This window comes from Protomyctophum bolini (genome assembly GCF_963924005.1).
Source record: "Protomyctophum bolini genome assembly, chromosome: 10".
NCBI lineage: Eukaryota > Metazoa > Chordata > Actinopteri > Myctophiformes > Myctophidae > Protomyctophum > Protomyctophum bolini.
Window position 1 is genome coordinate 22,318,661 of NC_137871.1, and position 17,829 is coordinate 22,336,489.

Consider the following 17,829-nt stretch of genomic DNA (forward strand, 5'->3'; position numbering starts at 1 on the left):
GATTCAGTGACAGCAGCACCAGGCACAAAATTGTACTTTCTCTCTCCTCTCTCACTCTCAACTTAAGAGAACATTGCCAATGCTGACCACCATCTGTTTTGATGTCTTACTACCCTATAAACTAAACTATAAAATTCAGCAGAGTAAAAGGTAAATTACTATACAACAGTAGTTATAAAGACCCAAGGCTTTATAAAAAGTCTGTTTATGCTTTTCTGAAGATAAGAGGATGGAGAGTGTTAAAACCCGTACTAGTGACTGAACTGACCTTTAAATTCTCCTGTGAAACATGCTGCGTCCAAAACCATGCACCCAAACCGTTAATAATCCTCATCACTGACGTCTTTGTATGCATATTTCAACCTATTCAAATCCCACGTGAAGTGCATTGTTTTTGAATGAGCTGCAATCCAAATCATGTTCTGTATAAAACATAGTGCTGAAAACAATTGCACACAGAGGGCTCTATTTTCGTACATGCTAAGCCCCTTATCCCTAAACATTTAAAAAAAACTATTCAATTTATTTTTTCAAAATGTTTAGGGATAAGGGGTTTAGCATGGATGAAAATAGAGCCCTTAGTCTGAACTCTTTACATGTGTCATCAGTTGAGCCATGCCAGTTTCCTTCTCAATGTTTTGTTTAAATTGGTCATACCCCCACCCATATATATGGCTGAACAACCCGACACTCTGTCTAAACTGGAGAACGACTGAACCCTGATGAAACCATTTGTGTGATTATAAAACAGGATGTAGCCTACTTGGTTTGCCAACTTGGTTCGACTAATCTGGTGAACTTTCTTCTGCAGCAGTTGTCATTCGACTGCCCAGTCATTACTTGGTCAGCCTTCAGAGACATTGGCTCTGTCTGGATGCACTCTGTCAAACATTTCCTTTATGACAGCAGGCCATAAACCACCAATGACGGGGGACTAAAAGCAGTCTAGCTAGCAGTGAGAGTTCCATGTCACAGACAGTACAGACATGTATTGTGTACAGTGTGTCAATAGCACAAAGAGAACACAGAGAACATATACAAAACAAATACTATACCATACTAGCAAAGCCCATAGTTTGGGGAAAATGTAATTTGGGTTTTTGGATGTGACACAGATTGGAAGAGAAACTAAATATATATTTTGTCTCCCCCATGTGGTCAGAGGTAGGAAACCAGCCATTTCTGTTCCTTTATGTGACAGCCTATGACAGAATACTGTATAAGCAGAAGTCAGCCAATGTAAAGCCATAACAGGCATGATTGCCAAACAAGTCAAACGATTTTGATGTAACATTCTCTCTCACTCAATCTGATTGAGCCAACATAACCCAAACAGATAATAACAATCCTCATAGCAGCGATACGTTCGCCTGTGCATCAACAGCCTTGGCATCAATGCCCGTGATGACCTCAGCATCCGTCTGCAACACAATGAACACCAGATCTAGAGCCTTCCTCCACGCTTCCATCTTCACACTCACATTATCAAAAACCCTCACTGCCGACGCATCCTCGCTGGATTCAATCTCAGAGGGAATCGGCCCATCGTCCGCTTCTCCTTCCAAGAGGAGTTTTGAAAACGATACTCCGTGCAAGTCTTTCAGCTGTTGGCTGAGTGAAGTCCAAGCCTCCACTTTGGAGCGTAAGCCGCTGTTCGCAATGATGGTGGACACATAGTTCATCAAACCATCTGCCATGAGGGGCAGCACTACATCTCTGCAGGGGTCACTTGCTCTTTGCATGGTGGTTTGACGTGTCGAACAAACGTGCATTTGAAGGCCACGAACGCAAAGCATCTCTATGGCTCCGGCTCCAAGCAGGACCGCTCCGTCTCTCAGCGCCCAGTGTAAACGATAAGCGCAGCTCCAAAACTCATCCTCGAGGGCCTGCAGTTTAGCTCGTACGCTGCTCGTGAGGATCGCCGTGACCAGCCCATTATTATTACTACTAGAAATATTTACAGCTAGCGATGATCTCCGCTCACCGCCGCTGAGGTCTCTCCATACCGTGACCTGCACCCCAATGCCGACACAACGCCTTGTCAGCTGGGTAGCATAGGTTACGGGAATGGCCCCGGTCGCATCCGCAAAGGCCCTCAAAATGGAGGGTTTCATTTTCTCCACCACAAGGATAGTGTGCCTGACGCAGTGCTGCATCAGTTTTTCATTCACGGCACCAGTGAGTAAAATCAGATTCACTTTCAGTTTCAACAGAGTTGCCAATATGATCTCTATCCATTCTTCCTCTTTGCTTAAAGTCCCCGTGGCCAGTGTTTCAGATACGATTCCTACACCTGTTGGCTTATTGAAGCCAACATGGCGATGCCGATCGCACAGATCTCCGTCAATGAGAGCAACATCCAAGTGCTTGTCCTTCAAGTGCTGTGTGACAGAAGCCTGCTCAGCAGATAACAGAGCCACACAACCGGGTAAAATGCAAGCGTGTTCCTCCGATAAATAAGGTAGAACGCAAGTTACCACCTTATCGATGTCAAATGTCGTATGACTAAATGTATTGTTTTTTGACTGCATCAGACTGGCTTCCACCACTAAATTCATTGTATCAATGCGACCGTGGCTCACTGCCCTAGCAACGTGGACAACGTCAACATATTTAGACGTGACATTGTCAGCCTTGGCTTGACAAAAATGTCTACTGTGGCTGAGTTTTATTTTCTGTTGTCCGGGGGGGACGTTCTGAATCTTGGTAGTTGATCGTTGGATACGGGAAGACGCCGGCAAAGGTTCCAGTTCCACACGAGGCTTCCTTTGTTCAAGTTGCAAACCTTGAGATTTGGCGGTGCAGTTCCCAGACCGTATTGAGCCAAGATCCTCAGTGGAGACTCTGTTTGCCCTGCACACACCCAGACATATATCCAGCCCTTCAGACATTGCTGAGATGACGTGTGGTATTGAAACCCCTCTCCGAAGACACTCCAGAGCAGCTCGACTCCATGCTCCTGCAAATAGGATCGTTGTTACCACGAGGAACTGGATCAAACATCGAGGAACCAGAAAAGTTGGGGATTTGGAATAGTTTCCGGAACCATTTTTTTAATCACACTGTCAGAGTTGGTATGTGGACTTCTCGTCTGCTATACAATTACAATACCATTGGTTCTCAAACGTTTTAAATCCAAAGACCTCCTCAACATAACTCTGAGTGTACAAATGGAACGGGTCCATGTGGATGCATGTGCACACTCTCAAGAGTTTCAGAAGGTCCATTTGAAACGATAGGAATCATTAAAGGGAACCCGTTAAGAGAGAATCATTACACAAAATTACACAGGGAAGACATATTTCAATATTCTAACTATTACTTCTATTACAGTAATGTTAACTCCATAGACACATGCAAAACAGAAAAAGTACAAAAATCACAGCACTCCATCTTTAAACGCATTCAGTGGAAATAGTAGATCGGCTATTTGCACTTTTCTTTTTTAAATATTTGCAACTGTATGTACTTTCCGCAATATTTGCACTGTATGTATCAACTTGAATAATTGCGATTGGGTGATTATTATGTAATAATTGTGACAGGCCTGAATAACAGGTCTGTAACTCTGAGTGTTCAAATGGAACCAAACGGATCGTACACCGACATTTGTCCGTGTACGGACATATTGGTGAGCCCTGGTCAGGCGGGCCCTACTGTACCTGCAAGGAAAAGGAGACACCATGACCCAGAGCGACGCCGCTTGTGGTGAGCCCGAACGGTCTCCAAGGCCAGCTGACCCACCGCGCCACGCGTCACCTCCAGGCTCTCCAGGAGGCGCAAGCACGAGCAGACCACGGAGGACTCTCCGCTCGTCTCGTCCAGGATGAACGTGTACCTGGTCGAGGGTCCCAAGGAGGAGTGCGTCAGTGCGGCCAGCGCCGAGAGCTGCTGCAGTCCCACGTGTTCCCTCTGGTTTACCAGTGCACTTCCAGACATGACTCGAGTCTGAACTGTGGAAAAGAACAAAGGGACACGTACATCCGTTCAAGGAACACAATACCAAAACGCTCGGCCCAAAAACACAGTCGCCCTGTAAAGTAAAGTGGGAAAGTGCGGCAGATTTCATGTTGTAGTCCTAATTAAAATAAATAGAATCCAAAAGAAAGTACACACAACTCAAAAAAATCAATTTGGGGTGGAAACGTGTTTCGAGGAGAGGAGCCACCAGAAAAATATGATCTCATTGCTGAACATAGTTAAAATGTACCTGAGGGGGCTTTGCAATAGCATTACATAACATGACAAAAACACTTTGAAATGCTACTGATGTTTGTGCTCAACACTCTTGAAAACAAAGTATTCCAATTCCAAGTCGAAACCGATTGTTTTCTTATGATCGGCCGATCTTGTGCGTAAGGTGAACATTTGAATATTTCCAAAATGATTATGTCAAAAGTAAAAACTGTCCCTGTGTATGTGGGATAATGGGGAGGAAGGGGAGATGTTTAGGCCTGTCACAAAGATGTAAAATTATATTAATCTGCCCCAAAACACCTGATCGGAGCATCCCTAGAAACTGGCACCAACTTCAAGTAACGTGAGTAGGCTACAGCAGTGATTGAGGTTCTCAAAACTTCTTCATGTCAGGGACGCCTAAATTGGCACTAATTAGCCCGTGGACGCCCATTTGAAAAGATATGCCAGGGACCCCCATATAAGAGAAGATTGATTCTCAACCATTTTAAATTCAAGGACCCACAATTTGACATGCATTAGCCTACGGACCCCATTTAATGCCATTTTCTATCTCTGACTGGGACCCCCACTTTATATTGTAAAATCAATGTACTCTGTGAGCGGTTATGAGTTACAGACCTATAAGGGTCCATTTGGTTCCTAACTATAATTTAGCTGGGGACACCCTGGAACTCCCTCAAGGACCCCTGGGGGTCAGACCATTGATTGATTGATTGATTGAAATATTTATTAACAGTTTGCAGAATTGCAGTACATTTCAAGCACAAACTCAATACAAAGACTGTTAACTGTGAGTGGACGACCCAATTAAGCATTACACTTGTTTACAAGAGGGTCCACCATGTTCAATTCATCAAAACATTTAGAGACGTACAAATAGACACTTCTATATAGTTAAAGAACAGATACCATGTGTTGATTTTCTGTGCTCTCCTGTGCTTGTCTTTGCAAACTGTTAATAAAGTATTCAATCAATCAACCAATGCAGCTTCAAGCATGCAAGTTTACAGTAACAACACAACTGATACTAGCAAGAAAATAACCTGTTGTCAGATGCTTTCGTTCCTTTGTTTTGTAGCTGCTGGCTGCTGCTGTGTCGTGGTGATAGCCTACTATGTAACAACGGGAAAAGAGTAGAATAGAATGGGCTACATTTCTTACAATACAAACTAGGACATCAACATACCTGATGTGAGATGTGTGACTTACAGCCATGCAGGCTCGGAGTGACTCTAGTCTGGACTGATAGCGTCTCTCCCTCACGTCCTATGATGTCCAGCTGGCTTTGTGCGTGCGTGATCCGACAGACACGCTGCACATGGGCAAGCAACGCCAGGCTACACAAGTTGCTAGGAGACGAGACCCGAGTGGCGTTACTTACTTCTTCTTTTATCTTTCCGGCAGCAGACTTAGACGCCCGGCCATCATCGGCGTATTACTGCCTCCCACTGTTTGTGTTAGGTACTGCTCAATTGTACTGTGGCCTTTACTACAGTGGTTCCCAAAACTTTTCATGTCAAGGACCCCCAAATGGACACTAATTATCCCCGCGGACCCCCATTTGAAAATATATGCCAGGGACCCCCATAAGAGAAGGTTTTTATGGCTCTAGCAGTGATTCTCAACCCGTTTAATTTCAAGGACCCCCAGTTTGACATGCATTAGGCTATGGACCCCCATTTAATGGCATTTCTATCTCTGGGACCCCCAATTTATAATGTAAAATCAATGTGAATTTAACTCTAAGAGTGTAGCCTACAAATGGAACCAAATGGACACATTAGAGTTTCAAACCCATAGGGGCCATTTTGTCCCAAACCCTCTATTGTAGTCTATTGTATAAGTGCCCTATATGTTCTTCACAATGGAGGCGCTAAACACACAGATGCATTTCATGTACCTTTATAAGGAAACCTGCCTATGGTCTTGTTGTTTGCATGCACATTGCAATATGTGATTTTACATCAGAATCGTCTGGATGCCACTGGGTGAAAAAAAACCCATATCACACCACATTCACAGTAGACGACGGTTCAGGAGCATGTCAGTTTACAGTTTACTGCTTTATGTATAATAGGACTGAAGCAACTCTGACTACACACACACACACACACACACACACACACACACACACACACACACACACACACACACACACACACACACACACATCTAAGTGATAGATTGTAATCGCATGCGTGCGATCAAACAGATCGGTCAAAGAAAGAATGGTTATTTATTATTAAAGATGGATCTGTAATAGCTTCCGTCATCAGGCCCACATTTAGCTTTTCAATGGATGAAATTACAAAATGGGTGCAAAGGGTGGCAGCTGTTCCACCTGTGGAAGTGGCGCCTCGTGAGCCAACCCTGTCTGAGCGCCACTGTCACGGCCCCTTGGCCTGGCCTGCAGGGCCTATGCTGTCTATAGTGTACTGCCCTGTCTGTGTGTTTCTCCCACAGATCATGTGGGCATCGGCCCATTTGAGACTCCTCATTAGGTGCATTAGGAGCACCTGGCCAGTGCTCATGGAACCTCTATAAAAGAGGGCTTGCCAGCCATTCCCGGTGCCCCTCTCCAGATGACAGCACCCTTCTGTTTGTTTCCCTTTGCTGTTTGATTTGCACACTACAACACACCTTCACCATATTAACCTAATAACCACACATCCACACTGACACCACTGATCTTACTGACTTCCACATCTCATACATTCTGAAGCATTCTTTGCATATTAAGTTAATATTAGTTATCTCTTGTAAATAAATTATTGTTATTTTGAACACTGCTACTGCGTCCTCCTCAATTTGTCATGGCCCCAACGGGCCGGATTATGACAGCCACAAAGAGAGAGAGAGAGAGAGAAATATCCACTGTCAAAGTGCTAATACAAAAAACAAGTAGCGTGATCTCGACCAGTTCACAGTACTCTTTGTGCATAAAACTACACAAATCTGTGATCTAAATTCTTCAAGGTTTGCATCTTACTTTATTTTATGCTGTGTCAGCAGTATGGGTGGGAGAGATTGAGGGTTTTTTATTTTTCTTTATTCTCTTTTCATGAAAGAAAAAAAAATTGTATACATACTGTACCAATTGTATAATAATTTATAATCTGTTCTTCACCATTTGCATGAGTATGACCATAATACAGATGGGTATGGTTGGTTTTCAGTATATGCAATAATGACTAAAGGGCAGAACATTATAGAAGATCATGAAACTGGGGAGATAGAGAGAAATATATTTCCTCTAATATTGTTTAATATACGAGTGTTGTAAGTTCTTTACAACGAGGAAACACAGAAATGACGCATCAATAGATTTAAAGTATGTTTATTATGGAAACCCAGTAGTACAATTCAATGGTTTCAATACGACTACAATCCTGGACGAGTTGCACAAACAGAAGCTGACCTGTAAGAACATGGATAGTCATGCCATCCACCTCCACAGTTCATATGGACACATTTTTGGCCACTACTGTCTGGCGCTCCGGCTCTCCACTTGGTGATGCTCAGTTTCGACCCATCAGACCACATCCAAAAATTATCCATGTGAATGTCACTCAGTCCAATCCAGGCCCAACCCTGACTTGGGTCGTTGACCTGGACCACGAATTTGACAAAGGTGTACTCGTCGTCATTGTGGATGGACACCAGGTTGCCACCTAGATTCAGACAGTTTCGTTCTGCTTCGGCCCAGGGCAGAAGCATGGAGACGTACTTGTAGCAGCGACGGTTGAAAGTGTGCCATGAGTTATCAGGACAGTTGCTACGCACCTGCATGCCAATAGTGTGCACGGTGTCTAGTGGCTCGATGTCACGCTGTAAGTGGACTTCAGTCGAGGCAGCAGTGTCCCGGGTGTCTAGTGGCTCGATGTCAGGCTGTAGTTGGACCTCAGCCGAGGCAGCAGCAGTGTCTAGGGTGTCTAGTGGCAGGGCAGCAGTGTCCAGGGTGTCTAGTGCCAGGGCAGCAGTGTCCAGGGTGTCTAGTGGCAGGGCAGCAGTGTCCAGGGTGTCTAGTGGCAGGGCAGCAGTGTCCAGGGTGTCTAGTGGCAGGGTAGCAGTGTCCAGGGTGTCTAGTGGCAGGGCAGCAGTGTCCAGGGTGTCTAGTGGCAGGGTAGCAGTGTCCAGGGTGTCTAGTGGCAGGATGTCATCCTGTAGGTTGACTTCAGCCAAGGGACTGGCGTGCACGGCGCCTAGTGCCAGCAGGCCCAGAATCAGGAACATGATGTCAGCGTGAGGTTGTCTCTCTCTCTCAGTGGAGCTTGAATTGGAGTCGTCTTGGTGTGTCTCTGTTGATGTCTGTATCTTGCAGACGTTACACTGCTTGTATTTATATCTGCTCCACGGAGGGTGACTGCGCTCTGCACAGCTGATATGTTGATTGGTCGTAATGCTGTTGGCACATCATCAGTAGTAAAGGTAAGATGAAGAGATTAAGAACTGCCAACAGGAACAGGGAACAGGGAAAAATACAATTACGATAAAGACAATAAGGATGTAAAAATAGGTGAGATAAATAACAGATAAAAATGTGGCAACAGCATAAATAAAGCTAAATAGTAACTGATAAAATGATAAAGCAAAATACATTCAGATTTAGCTAACCTGGGACTCTTGAGCAAGCAGTTCCACAGCTGAGGAGCCCTGACAGTGAAAGCCTTGGATTTGATAACAGTGAAGCGGCTTCTGCCTTATTCTGTCTCACTGGAGAGCCCAGATGTGAAAGGCTTTAGTGATCATTTACTGATTATTATCAGTAAAATTAATTTAGGCTGCAATGTGATGAATGAATGACCAGAACAAAATATCCATGAAGTTCCTAGGAGAACGTATTTTTAAGTGGTAAAAACAAAAACAAACAATGTGATTGTTGTCGATATCTCCAGTTCTACTGAGGAGTTTGATATGAGCTAAAAAATGCCTGCAATGTGATGAATGAATGACCAGAAAAGGCTTAATATCCAGTTCCTAGGAGAACGTATGTACCGGTATATTAACCAAAAACAAACAACTTGTGACTGTTGTCGATATCCCCAGTTCTACTGGGGAGTTTGATATGAGCTAACAAAAAAAGTAGGACAAAAGGACAAAACTTCAGACAGGACAAAATTCAGAGGGTTTTGGGGTCATTGTTTCTTCTCATGCCAATAAAGGCCTTTGAATTAAATTGAATCTTCTTTCTACCCCACCTCACAATAACTGTCTGTCTGTCTGTCTGTCTGTCTGTGTGCCGCACGCAGCATGTGTCACGTGCGTATGTACGTGTCTCGTCTTTACCCTCTTGTAGCACGGTAGACGACTGCCACAAACCACATGTAACCGCATATGTTAGTTAATGTGTCATTTTACTATTTTTACATGTTACTCTATTGCTTATTAAACTGTTTCTGAATCAATTCGAGCTATTCATTATTTATAGATAAATCATCTGATGTGGACGTCTTAGTTCAGTAACACTGGAGTCACTTTGTGGTCAACCCACTACGGTAAACAGGGTTATTATGGGTTATTATGACTAATATTAATATGACAGAGAAAGATAAGATTTGACCCTTAAACTAAAGTAGATTTCCCAGAAGTTCTCAATGATATCATATGTCTGTGTCGACCAATGGCCTTGGATACATGCATTATGATTTATGACAAAACAAAGATAACAAGATAAGATACAACTTTTTGGAATACCGTTTCCCTTAAGCTATCAGTTATTAGTTCAATAGTTGTTAGACAACTTGACGTAAGGGACAATGGTCTTATAGAGGTTTAAAAGAGCTCAAATGCATACAATAAGTGTAAGTATTATTGTACAAAATCTAATATTTATAGAAATATTGGTATACATGTATACAGTACATTACAAGTACAATATACACACTGGCTGCAATTAAAATTGATATGGCAGTGGTGTCAGATTACATACATAGAAATAGAAGTAAAACTCCTTAGACTTATACTTATAATTATATTTTTTATTTTATTTGATCATGCTCATAAAGCGTTCTGTGCTCAAAGTGCAATTAAAAAGCAAACGTTTCCAGGTCCCGTCCAGGTCCACTGGCGGGTCACGCAGACATCCTATGATGACAAACACTTGAGAGAGATTTTGACCGGATTCTAAAAATGTCTTCTACATCCTGACAGTTTTCTGAAAAAGCAATGTTTCTATGTCGATTTTTCAAAAATAGCAGACCTACATGCTTGTAGCGTGCCACTCGGTGGCGCTCTATGAGCTTGTAGATCTGCTATTTTTCAATAGCTAAAGCATAACATAATGCTAACACCAAAAGGGGTTCCCGCCCAGAATGGTTTAAAATTATGTGGAATACCGTTTCCTAAGGTGCTATCAATGATTTGATTATCTGATCAGTGCAAATTTCAACACCCATGGATACATGTTTTTCCATGGCCTCTAGGGAGTGTGCATACATAAGTTGTATACAGATTGATGCAGTTATAGCTAAAAACAGGAATTGGCCTGTTATAGCGCCACCGTGAGGCTGATTTGGGGGAAAAAATTGTGGCATGTCATCCTCGGCCTAGTGGAAATGTGCGTGTATAATTTCACGGAAATTGCACATTTGTGTTTGTGATTTGTGGCATTTATTCGAAACGGACCAATCGTGTGAGCTTTGGAAGCCAATCTTAGCCAATCAGGATGGAAGATGGGAAATGGTGCCACTCCGTGTTGATCACATGACTATGGAGATAGTGTATACCGAATTGTGTGATGTATGGATAAAATGTGTACGAGTAATCTACAGAAATGTGTTTTGCCTAAATCGGCCTCATGGTGGCGCTATAACAGGCCGTTGAGGAATATTTGGGGCAGAGGTTCGTCGTTGGCATCGGTGCCGGAGATTAGCTGATAACGGACGGACGGAAGGACACACGGACGGAGTGCAAAACATACTCTCCCCCTAGGCCTTCGGCCTGGTGGAGACAAAAAAATTATAAAGGATTAAAACACCGATATTATTTTGGCAATTTTATTTGTTTGTAAAACGGAAACAATGGCATTATGTCAGACCCTAGTAAATGTTTCATCAGAGAACAGATATTGGCTAAATTGTTCTTTCTGTATAGAATGTTATGTTATGTTGCGTTGTGGTGACTTGTACAGTATACAGTACTGTTAATAATAACTGGAATGGGACTGGAATACAGTATGTACCGAAGACTGTTATGTTGATAATCGGTATGCATATTGTGTGTTCAGTTTTTCAGTATGGTGTGCACTGTGCTGAGCTGTACAGTGTAGTGCGTTGGGAATATTGTTCATCTTCAGCTGCCTTAAGGACAGCCATATATGGAGAGATCCAAGGAGAAGTCTTCTAGCAGGTCCATGTGTTTCCGACAGGGGGACGGTATGGGACTGCAGTCAGCCTTAGGCCACAGCTCCACCACAGCCCCCGAGTCCAGCGGGAAACGATACCTGGAACACAATAAAAGCACCATCAAAGACAATAGAGCTATACTGTCTGCATCACTTTAGAATATAATAGATTAGAATATTAATTCATTACTGTATTAAAGTTAAAGGACACATCCGGACTAAAATTACATAACCTTTTTTCCCTAGATCCCAAATGAAGGACTGCCCTAGTGTATCATTTAGACCACAAGCCTTTAGTGCGGCTGGTCGTGGGTTCGAACCCTGGGGTCGACGTCAGCAAGAGCATGCGGTCGCAATGAGTTCATAACACCTAATAAAAATATAAAATGGGTTCAGATCTGAGGAATGTCTCACTGTTCTGTGGTCTAATGGGTTGGGTTCAGGGGACCCCCAGGCGGCCTCAATATATACAACAGCTAGGCCTATTTAAAAAATCACACCCATGTGAAGTGACTAAGTGAGCGCTTATATATTAAAGTCTAACTCATGTTGATTAGGTGATGTAAAACAAAGGGTGCCAACGCAAACATTAAAGGAGAATTCCATGCTAGAATGCTTTCTTATCTTTCTTACCTATCTTTGTAGTTGTTACGTCCCCACCAAAGAGGTCCAGGTGTTTTTTTGTGCAAAAACTCCTTATTGGCTATTTCCCCTACCATAAGCCCTCAATGAATTGCATTGCATTGAATGGGAATTGAATGGGGCTATGGGGTATTATACTAGTTTGCTTATTTCCATTGAAAGAAGTAGTAAAGTGTGCCGCTTGGGATATTATTTACATTATGAAGAGAGGATATATACAAATAAATTATAATTTTGAGCGATGGAAATAAGCGAATTAGCACAACACCCCATAGCCACATTCAATTGCCATTCAATTCAATGCAATTCATTTAGGGCTTATGGTAGTGGAAATGGCCATTAAGGAGCTTTTGCACAAAATAACACCTGGACCTCTTTGGTGGGGACGCAACAACTACAAAGAAAGGTAAGAAAGCCTTTTAGTATGGAATTCTCCTTTAAATGCCATTAACAATAAAGAGACAATATGACGTAATGAGGGACAATATGACATGCTCGTACATTTTCCCTTCATTGTCAATGGCATTTTTAAAACAAACATTGAACTTGTATATAGGAGGGGCTAGTGCCCCTCAAAAATATATATCTTGACCTTCTTTAACACCTTTATAAATATTCTTGACACTTTAACACCACAAATCCTGTATGGGGCTCCTTGGTACGAAATATATTCAGGTCCGTGACCTAATACACATAAATGTAGGGGTCGTTGACATGAAAACGTTTGAGAACCAATGGAATAAAAGATTTAAAAAAAGAAGTGTGGAAAGGGAGAAAGGTAGTAGTAGTCATAGCACGTCATAGTACATATGTATAGCATTGTAGTATGTATAGCTTATATGTATAGTTTCATTATAGCTATTCCACTGTTACTTTCTTAGCTTACGCATGTTTCATGATAAATGTTTTTATGTGATGTATTCCCATGCTTTTTTGTTCTTGCTTAATGTAAATCGCTCTGGATTAAGAGCGTCTGCTAAATGCCTAAATTGTAAATTGTAAATTGTAAGAGGGAAAGATGACTGTATGACTGACCTGAAGCGATCAGACAGAGTGAACTCCATGCCATTGGTTCCCATCAGGAGGTACTGGGAGTCTATCCGCAGATCAACTGAACTGCACGTCACTTTCTTTATCAAGTCAATATCCACACCTTTAGTCGCACCTTCAAACTCTGGAATACAATTCAATTCAATTCAATTCAATACAATACAATACAATACAATACAATACAATACAATACAATACAATACAATACAATACAATACAATACAATACAATACAATACAATACAATACAATACAATACAATGCAACGCAAGTTACTCAATGCAACACAACGCAATGGAACAACAAATCCTATAATACAATGTCTAAGTTATATAATGTTTATAAGGTAGCCTATGTAGTATGTGAACAGGTACAATAGTAGAGTGATCAGATACTTCCTGGGAGGCCCTACAGCCCTAAACATTGCAGGACTCTTGTGAAATGCATTGGGCCGTGTGTGAATACAGTGAAATAGGACTATTAAATATGAGAGTTATATGTGTTCATACTGTGAAGACGAGTAGATATTTGAACATGAGCAATGATGATAGATAAGTTACACATGTGTTTTTGAGTGGTGCAACCACTCCTATAGACAGCTATGTGTGTCCCTGTCTGTGTCCAAGCACGGAAATGGCATTTGGTTGGTTTTCACCACCAAGTGTCACTGTGTGTAACACACACACACACACACACACACACACACACACACACACACACACACACACACACACACACACACTGTATATATGATGATTTTGGGTGTGACAGTACAGTACAGTACAGTACAGTACAGGGACCACCCGGGGACCCCCCACGGTAACTGTCATTTCTCGAAAGTTTCCGATGCCGGGCCGGCACCCTGGGAGCTCTCCTGTGGGTCTGGAACTTCCAGGGACCCCACACGGAGTTGCACCACTCACTTCACTCACTTACTTCGAACTATTTTGGGCATGGTACATTTATCGAAAATAGCCTGTCTCAATTGTGTGCGGTCAACAGAGTGCATTGGTACTGTACAACAGTGGTTCCCAAAGTGGGGTCCGGGGACCCCCAGGGGTCCTTGAGGGAGTTCCAGGGGGTCCCCAGCTAAATGATAGTTTGGAACCAAATATACCCTTATGCGTCTGTAGCTCTGAGTACACAATTGTGTCCATTTGTGTACTTCACATTTAGAAACTGGACAAGTGGACAGTGTAATGGAGAAAGTGGACAGTGTAATGGAGCAGCCCTGCCAGCATTTAATTAAGCTCGACAGTGACGATATAATTGAATGAGTATAGAGAATAAATAGAGAATAAAAACCAGTGGTTCCTGACCTTTGGCGGGGCTCTTTAGGACTTGCTCCACACTGACCGTGTAAATGATGAAGTCTCCTTCTGTGGTTTGAGAGTTTACCACCACTCTGTAGGCTGGAGGGCGCACAAGTCAATTACATCATAATATGGAGTACACAGCAGAGTATACAGTAGATTATATACAGAGTACACCAGGGGTGCCCAAAAGGTAGATTGTGATCTACCATAGATCACAAAGGCTTTGAAGGTAGATAATAATAATAATATGAGGTTCACACACAGTAGAACTCACCATATTTAATATGAGGCTGGCAGGTCTCCTGAATATGATCCTCTTTTGACATATTGCCTGCAGAGCCTCGGTATGTGGCAAAGCTCACTACAACACAACACAACACAGCTCACTACAACACAACATAGCTCACTACAACACAACACAGCTCACTACAACACAACACAGCTCACTACAACACAACACAACACAACACAGCTCACTACAACACAACATAGCTCACTACAACACAACATAGCTCACTACAACACAACACAGCTCACTACAACACAACACAGCTCACTACAACACAACATACCGGTAGCTCACTACAACACAACACAGCTCACTACAACACAACACAACACATCGCAACGAAACTTCACACAAACAAAATGACATAAGTCAGTGGTTCCCAAACCTTTTCCCCCACATTGACATTTATTAGCAGTGAACTTCAACCGTTTTCATTTCAAGAATACCCCCCAGTTTAAAAGGGTCTACTCCAGGTATTACAACAAGCCTAATCACTGTATTTATAAATGCCTATGGCTCAGGAAGCAACAGGGGTCTTGTGAGTAAACTATATAATGGGCTTATGTCGTTGAAAAAGGACTCTACAATATATGTGAAAGAGCGATGGGAAAAAGAGTTGGGAATCGATATAAGTGATGAAGCATGGATGAATATATGGGAAACACAATCAACGACCACTAATTCCTTGACTTGGAGAGACTTTTGTTGGAAAAACCAGATTCGCTTCTTTATTACTCCAAAACAGAAGTCCAAACAGACTGGCAACCATATGGACTGTTGGAGAGAATGTGGAGATACAGTGGTTGATCATGCACATGTCTTTTGGTCTTGTCCTGTAATTCAGCCATTTTGGAAAGAAGTGACAACACTTATCTCAAACATTATGGGTTTTAGAATAGATGATTCATTCATATCTTTGTACCTGGGACAACTCCCAGACGGGTTAAATCGGGATGACTCATACTTACTTAAGATCCTACTTGTAGCAAGCAAAAAAGCTATTACAAGAAATTGGTTACAAAAGAATTGTCCTACTGCCGATCTATTTCTCAACATTGTGAAACAACTTCATCACCTAGAACAGATGACCTATTCTTTAAGACTGCAAAAAGAGCTGGGTGAAAGAAGATGGGAGAAATGGACAGAGTACTTAGCTGGGGGGGTGGATGTGGCGTGAATATGGGCGGTGTCTTTCCAGTTGTCATTTAATGTAAAAAATAAAAAAAGAAGAAAAAAATAAATAATCTGTAATATGTATTGTTGTTGTACATCCCATGACCTCTTGTTTTATTTTGTTTTTTGTCTTTTGTTTTTATTCAGTTTTCTTTTACTGCCGATGTTTTTGTCATATTGTATGTCTTGTTTGTCCTTGGTGTCTATTTTGGCTATTCAAAAATTCAAAAATAAAGAGTTTAAAAAAAAAGAATACCCCCCAGTTTGACATGCATTAGGCTACGGAACCCCATGCAATGGCATTTCTATCTCTGGGACCCCAAATTATAGTAATTCGGAGTTACACACCCATAAGGGTCCTTTTGGTTCCTTCCTAACTAGCTATCATTTCCCCTGGAACTCCTTGGGGGTCCCCAGACCCCACTTTGAGAACCACTGACATACACAGCACAACAACATAAATACAATATAGAACCGTGGTTCTCAAAAGTAACGTGAGTAAAATATAAACGGAAGTGAAGCCTCCTCCCCACTTCTGTTTTGTCTTTACGGTCACGCAAATGTATCCTAATATAAATAGAATGAAATCGAAAATTTAAAATATAATAACTCTATACTAATTTTTTTTCCATAACCCGCCTGTCCAGTAGCCCACCGACCGGCCCGGCTTTTCAACACATAAGTCCAATCCATTCAATTGCTTTCGAGAGAGCTAGAGGGGAGGGTGTAATGGGCCATTTTCCGATCATTTTATATCTGTGCAGCATTTCGTTCATAATTGTTGGGCCTATACTACTCACGTTATGGACTGAAGCATCGCAGGAGTAAAATGCAAGTTAATGTTCAATTCCATCTGTTTCCAAGTGATATATCCTACATACAGTCAACGGTAGCCTGCTAAATAGGCTGCTTATTAATGAAAAGATAAACGGATCATGACCTTGACCCGTGTGCCTGCCCCGCGGGCCAACCCGCGGGACCTGCGGGTAACGGGCCGAATGCTGCATCACTATACAGCATTCAGTAGATTGTGGAATAGTTATCTGGCTACGCGAGTCTAGTCAAATATTACCCACCCACACAGAAGAGAGAAATACCTGACATGCATTGACACTGTCCAGCTTCACAGAGGCGCTGTAACTTCTGAACACTGTAGGAGTACTGCTTGGTGCACACAGATCCTGGAGGGGTACACCAAAATAAATATACAATAGGCTACATACAATCATCATACTATAATTCAGTCAATGTCTGAGTGTGTGTGTCAGAAACAGCGCGTTATCTCATCATTGCCTGCACCAATCACTCCCACTTTTCACACAGGCATTGACCATATGAATATGGAGGTCTTAACGGAGCCCTTTTTTCGATTTGACACATTAATGATTAATAATGAATTTATTAGTGAATTAAAACGCACCCAGACGCAGTACCCCCCGTGGCCACAAGAGGGGGGCAAATATCTCGGGTAAGGGCTAGTACAAACAATTAACACAATATCTAAAAGTATGATGTTTTATTAATATTGTCACCGGCACCGGTGTCACCGCCAAGTCATGGCGACTGAGAACTTGGATCCATGCATTCGTTTGTACCTTTGCTGTCCTGAAGTTCATACACTTTAAACGTGGACTCGCTGGTTGCTCCCACCCTGAACTCTTCCCGGATGCGGAAGCCAACACACAGGAACATGTCAGTGGGAACCTAGCAATGATGGAACAAGGACTCACATGGTTTGAGGCTGATTCTACAAAATGTCCAGCCAGAAGCAAATATTTGAGTATCAAATCTTTGCTACAAATCTTTGAGTATCAAAAT

General features: G+C 42.3%; 2 protein-coding genes across 2 annotated transcripts in view; both read right to left on the reverse strand.

The window, feature by feature from the left end:
- Positions 1–517: 517 nt before the first annotated feature.
- Positions 518–5,558, reverse strand: bbs12 (Bardet-Biedl syndrome 12). The gene is made up of 3 exons (XM_080773417.1): positions 5,387–5,558; positions 3,663–3,953; positions 518–2,959 (listed from the first exon to the last, which is right to left on the reverse strand). The coding sequence occupies exons 2-3, from the start codon at positions 3,937–3,939 to the stop codon at positions 1,350–1,352; spliced, it is 1,887 nt and encodes a 628-aa protein (XP_080629543.1). The 5' UTR covers positions 3,940–3,953; positions 5,387–5,558; the 3' UTR covers positions 518–1,349.
- Positions 5,559–11,247: 5,689 nt separating this feature from the next.
- c5 (complement component 5) overlaps positions 11,248–17,829 on the reverse strand; it is a 46,858-nt gene continuing 40,276 nt past the window's right edge. Inside the window, exons 36-41 of the mRNA XM_080773418.1 lie at positions 17,607–17,715; positions 17,109–17,192; positions 14,824–14,910; positions 14,553–14,645; positions 13,220–13,358; positions 11,248–11,641 (exon numbers count right to left, since the gene is read on the reverse strand). Coding sequence (XP_080629544.1) covers positions 11,500–11,641; positions 13,220–13,358; positions 14,553–14,645; positions 14,824–14,910; positions 17,109–17,192; positions 17,607–17,715 — 654 coding nt within the window. The 3' untranslated portion in view covers positions 11,248–11,499. The remainder of the gene's footprint in view (positions 11,642–13,219; positions 13,359–14,552; positions 14,646–14,823; positions 14,911–17,108; positions 17,193–17,606; positions 17,716–17,829) is intronic.

Bases quoted from the DNA above. Each gene is read 5' to 3' on its own strand.
- bbs12 (XM_080773417.1), bottom strand. From the start codon at position 3,939: ATGTCTGGAAGTGCACTGGTAAACCAGAGGGAACACGTGGGACTGCAG. The intron at 2,960-3,662 runs GTACAGTAGGGC...TCCTATTTGCAG, and splicing joins GTGTCTCCTTTTCCTTGCAG to GAGCATGGAGTCGAGCTGCT.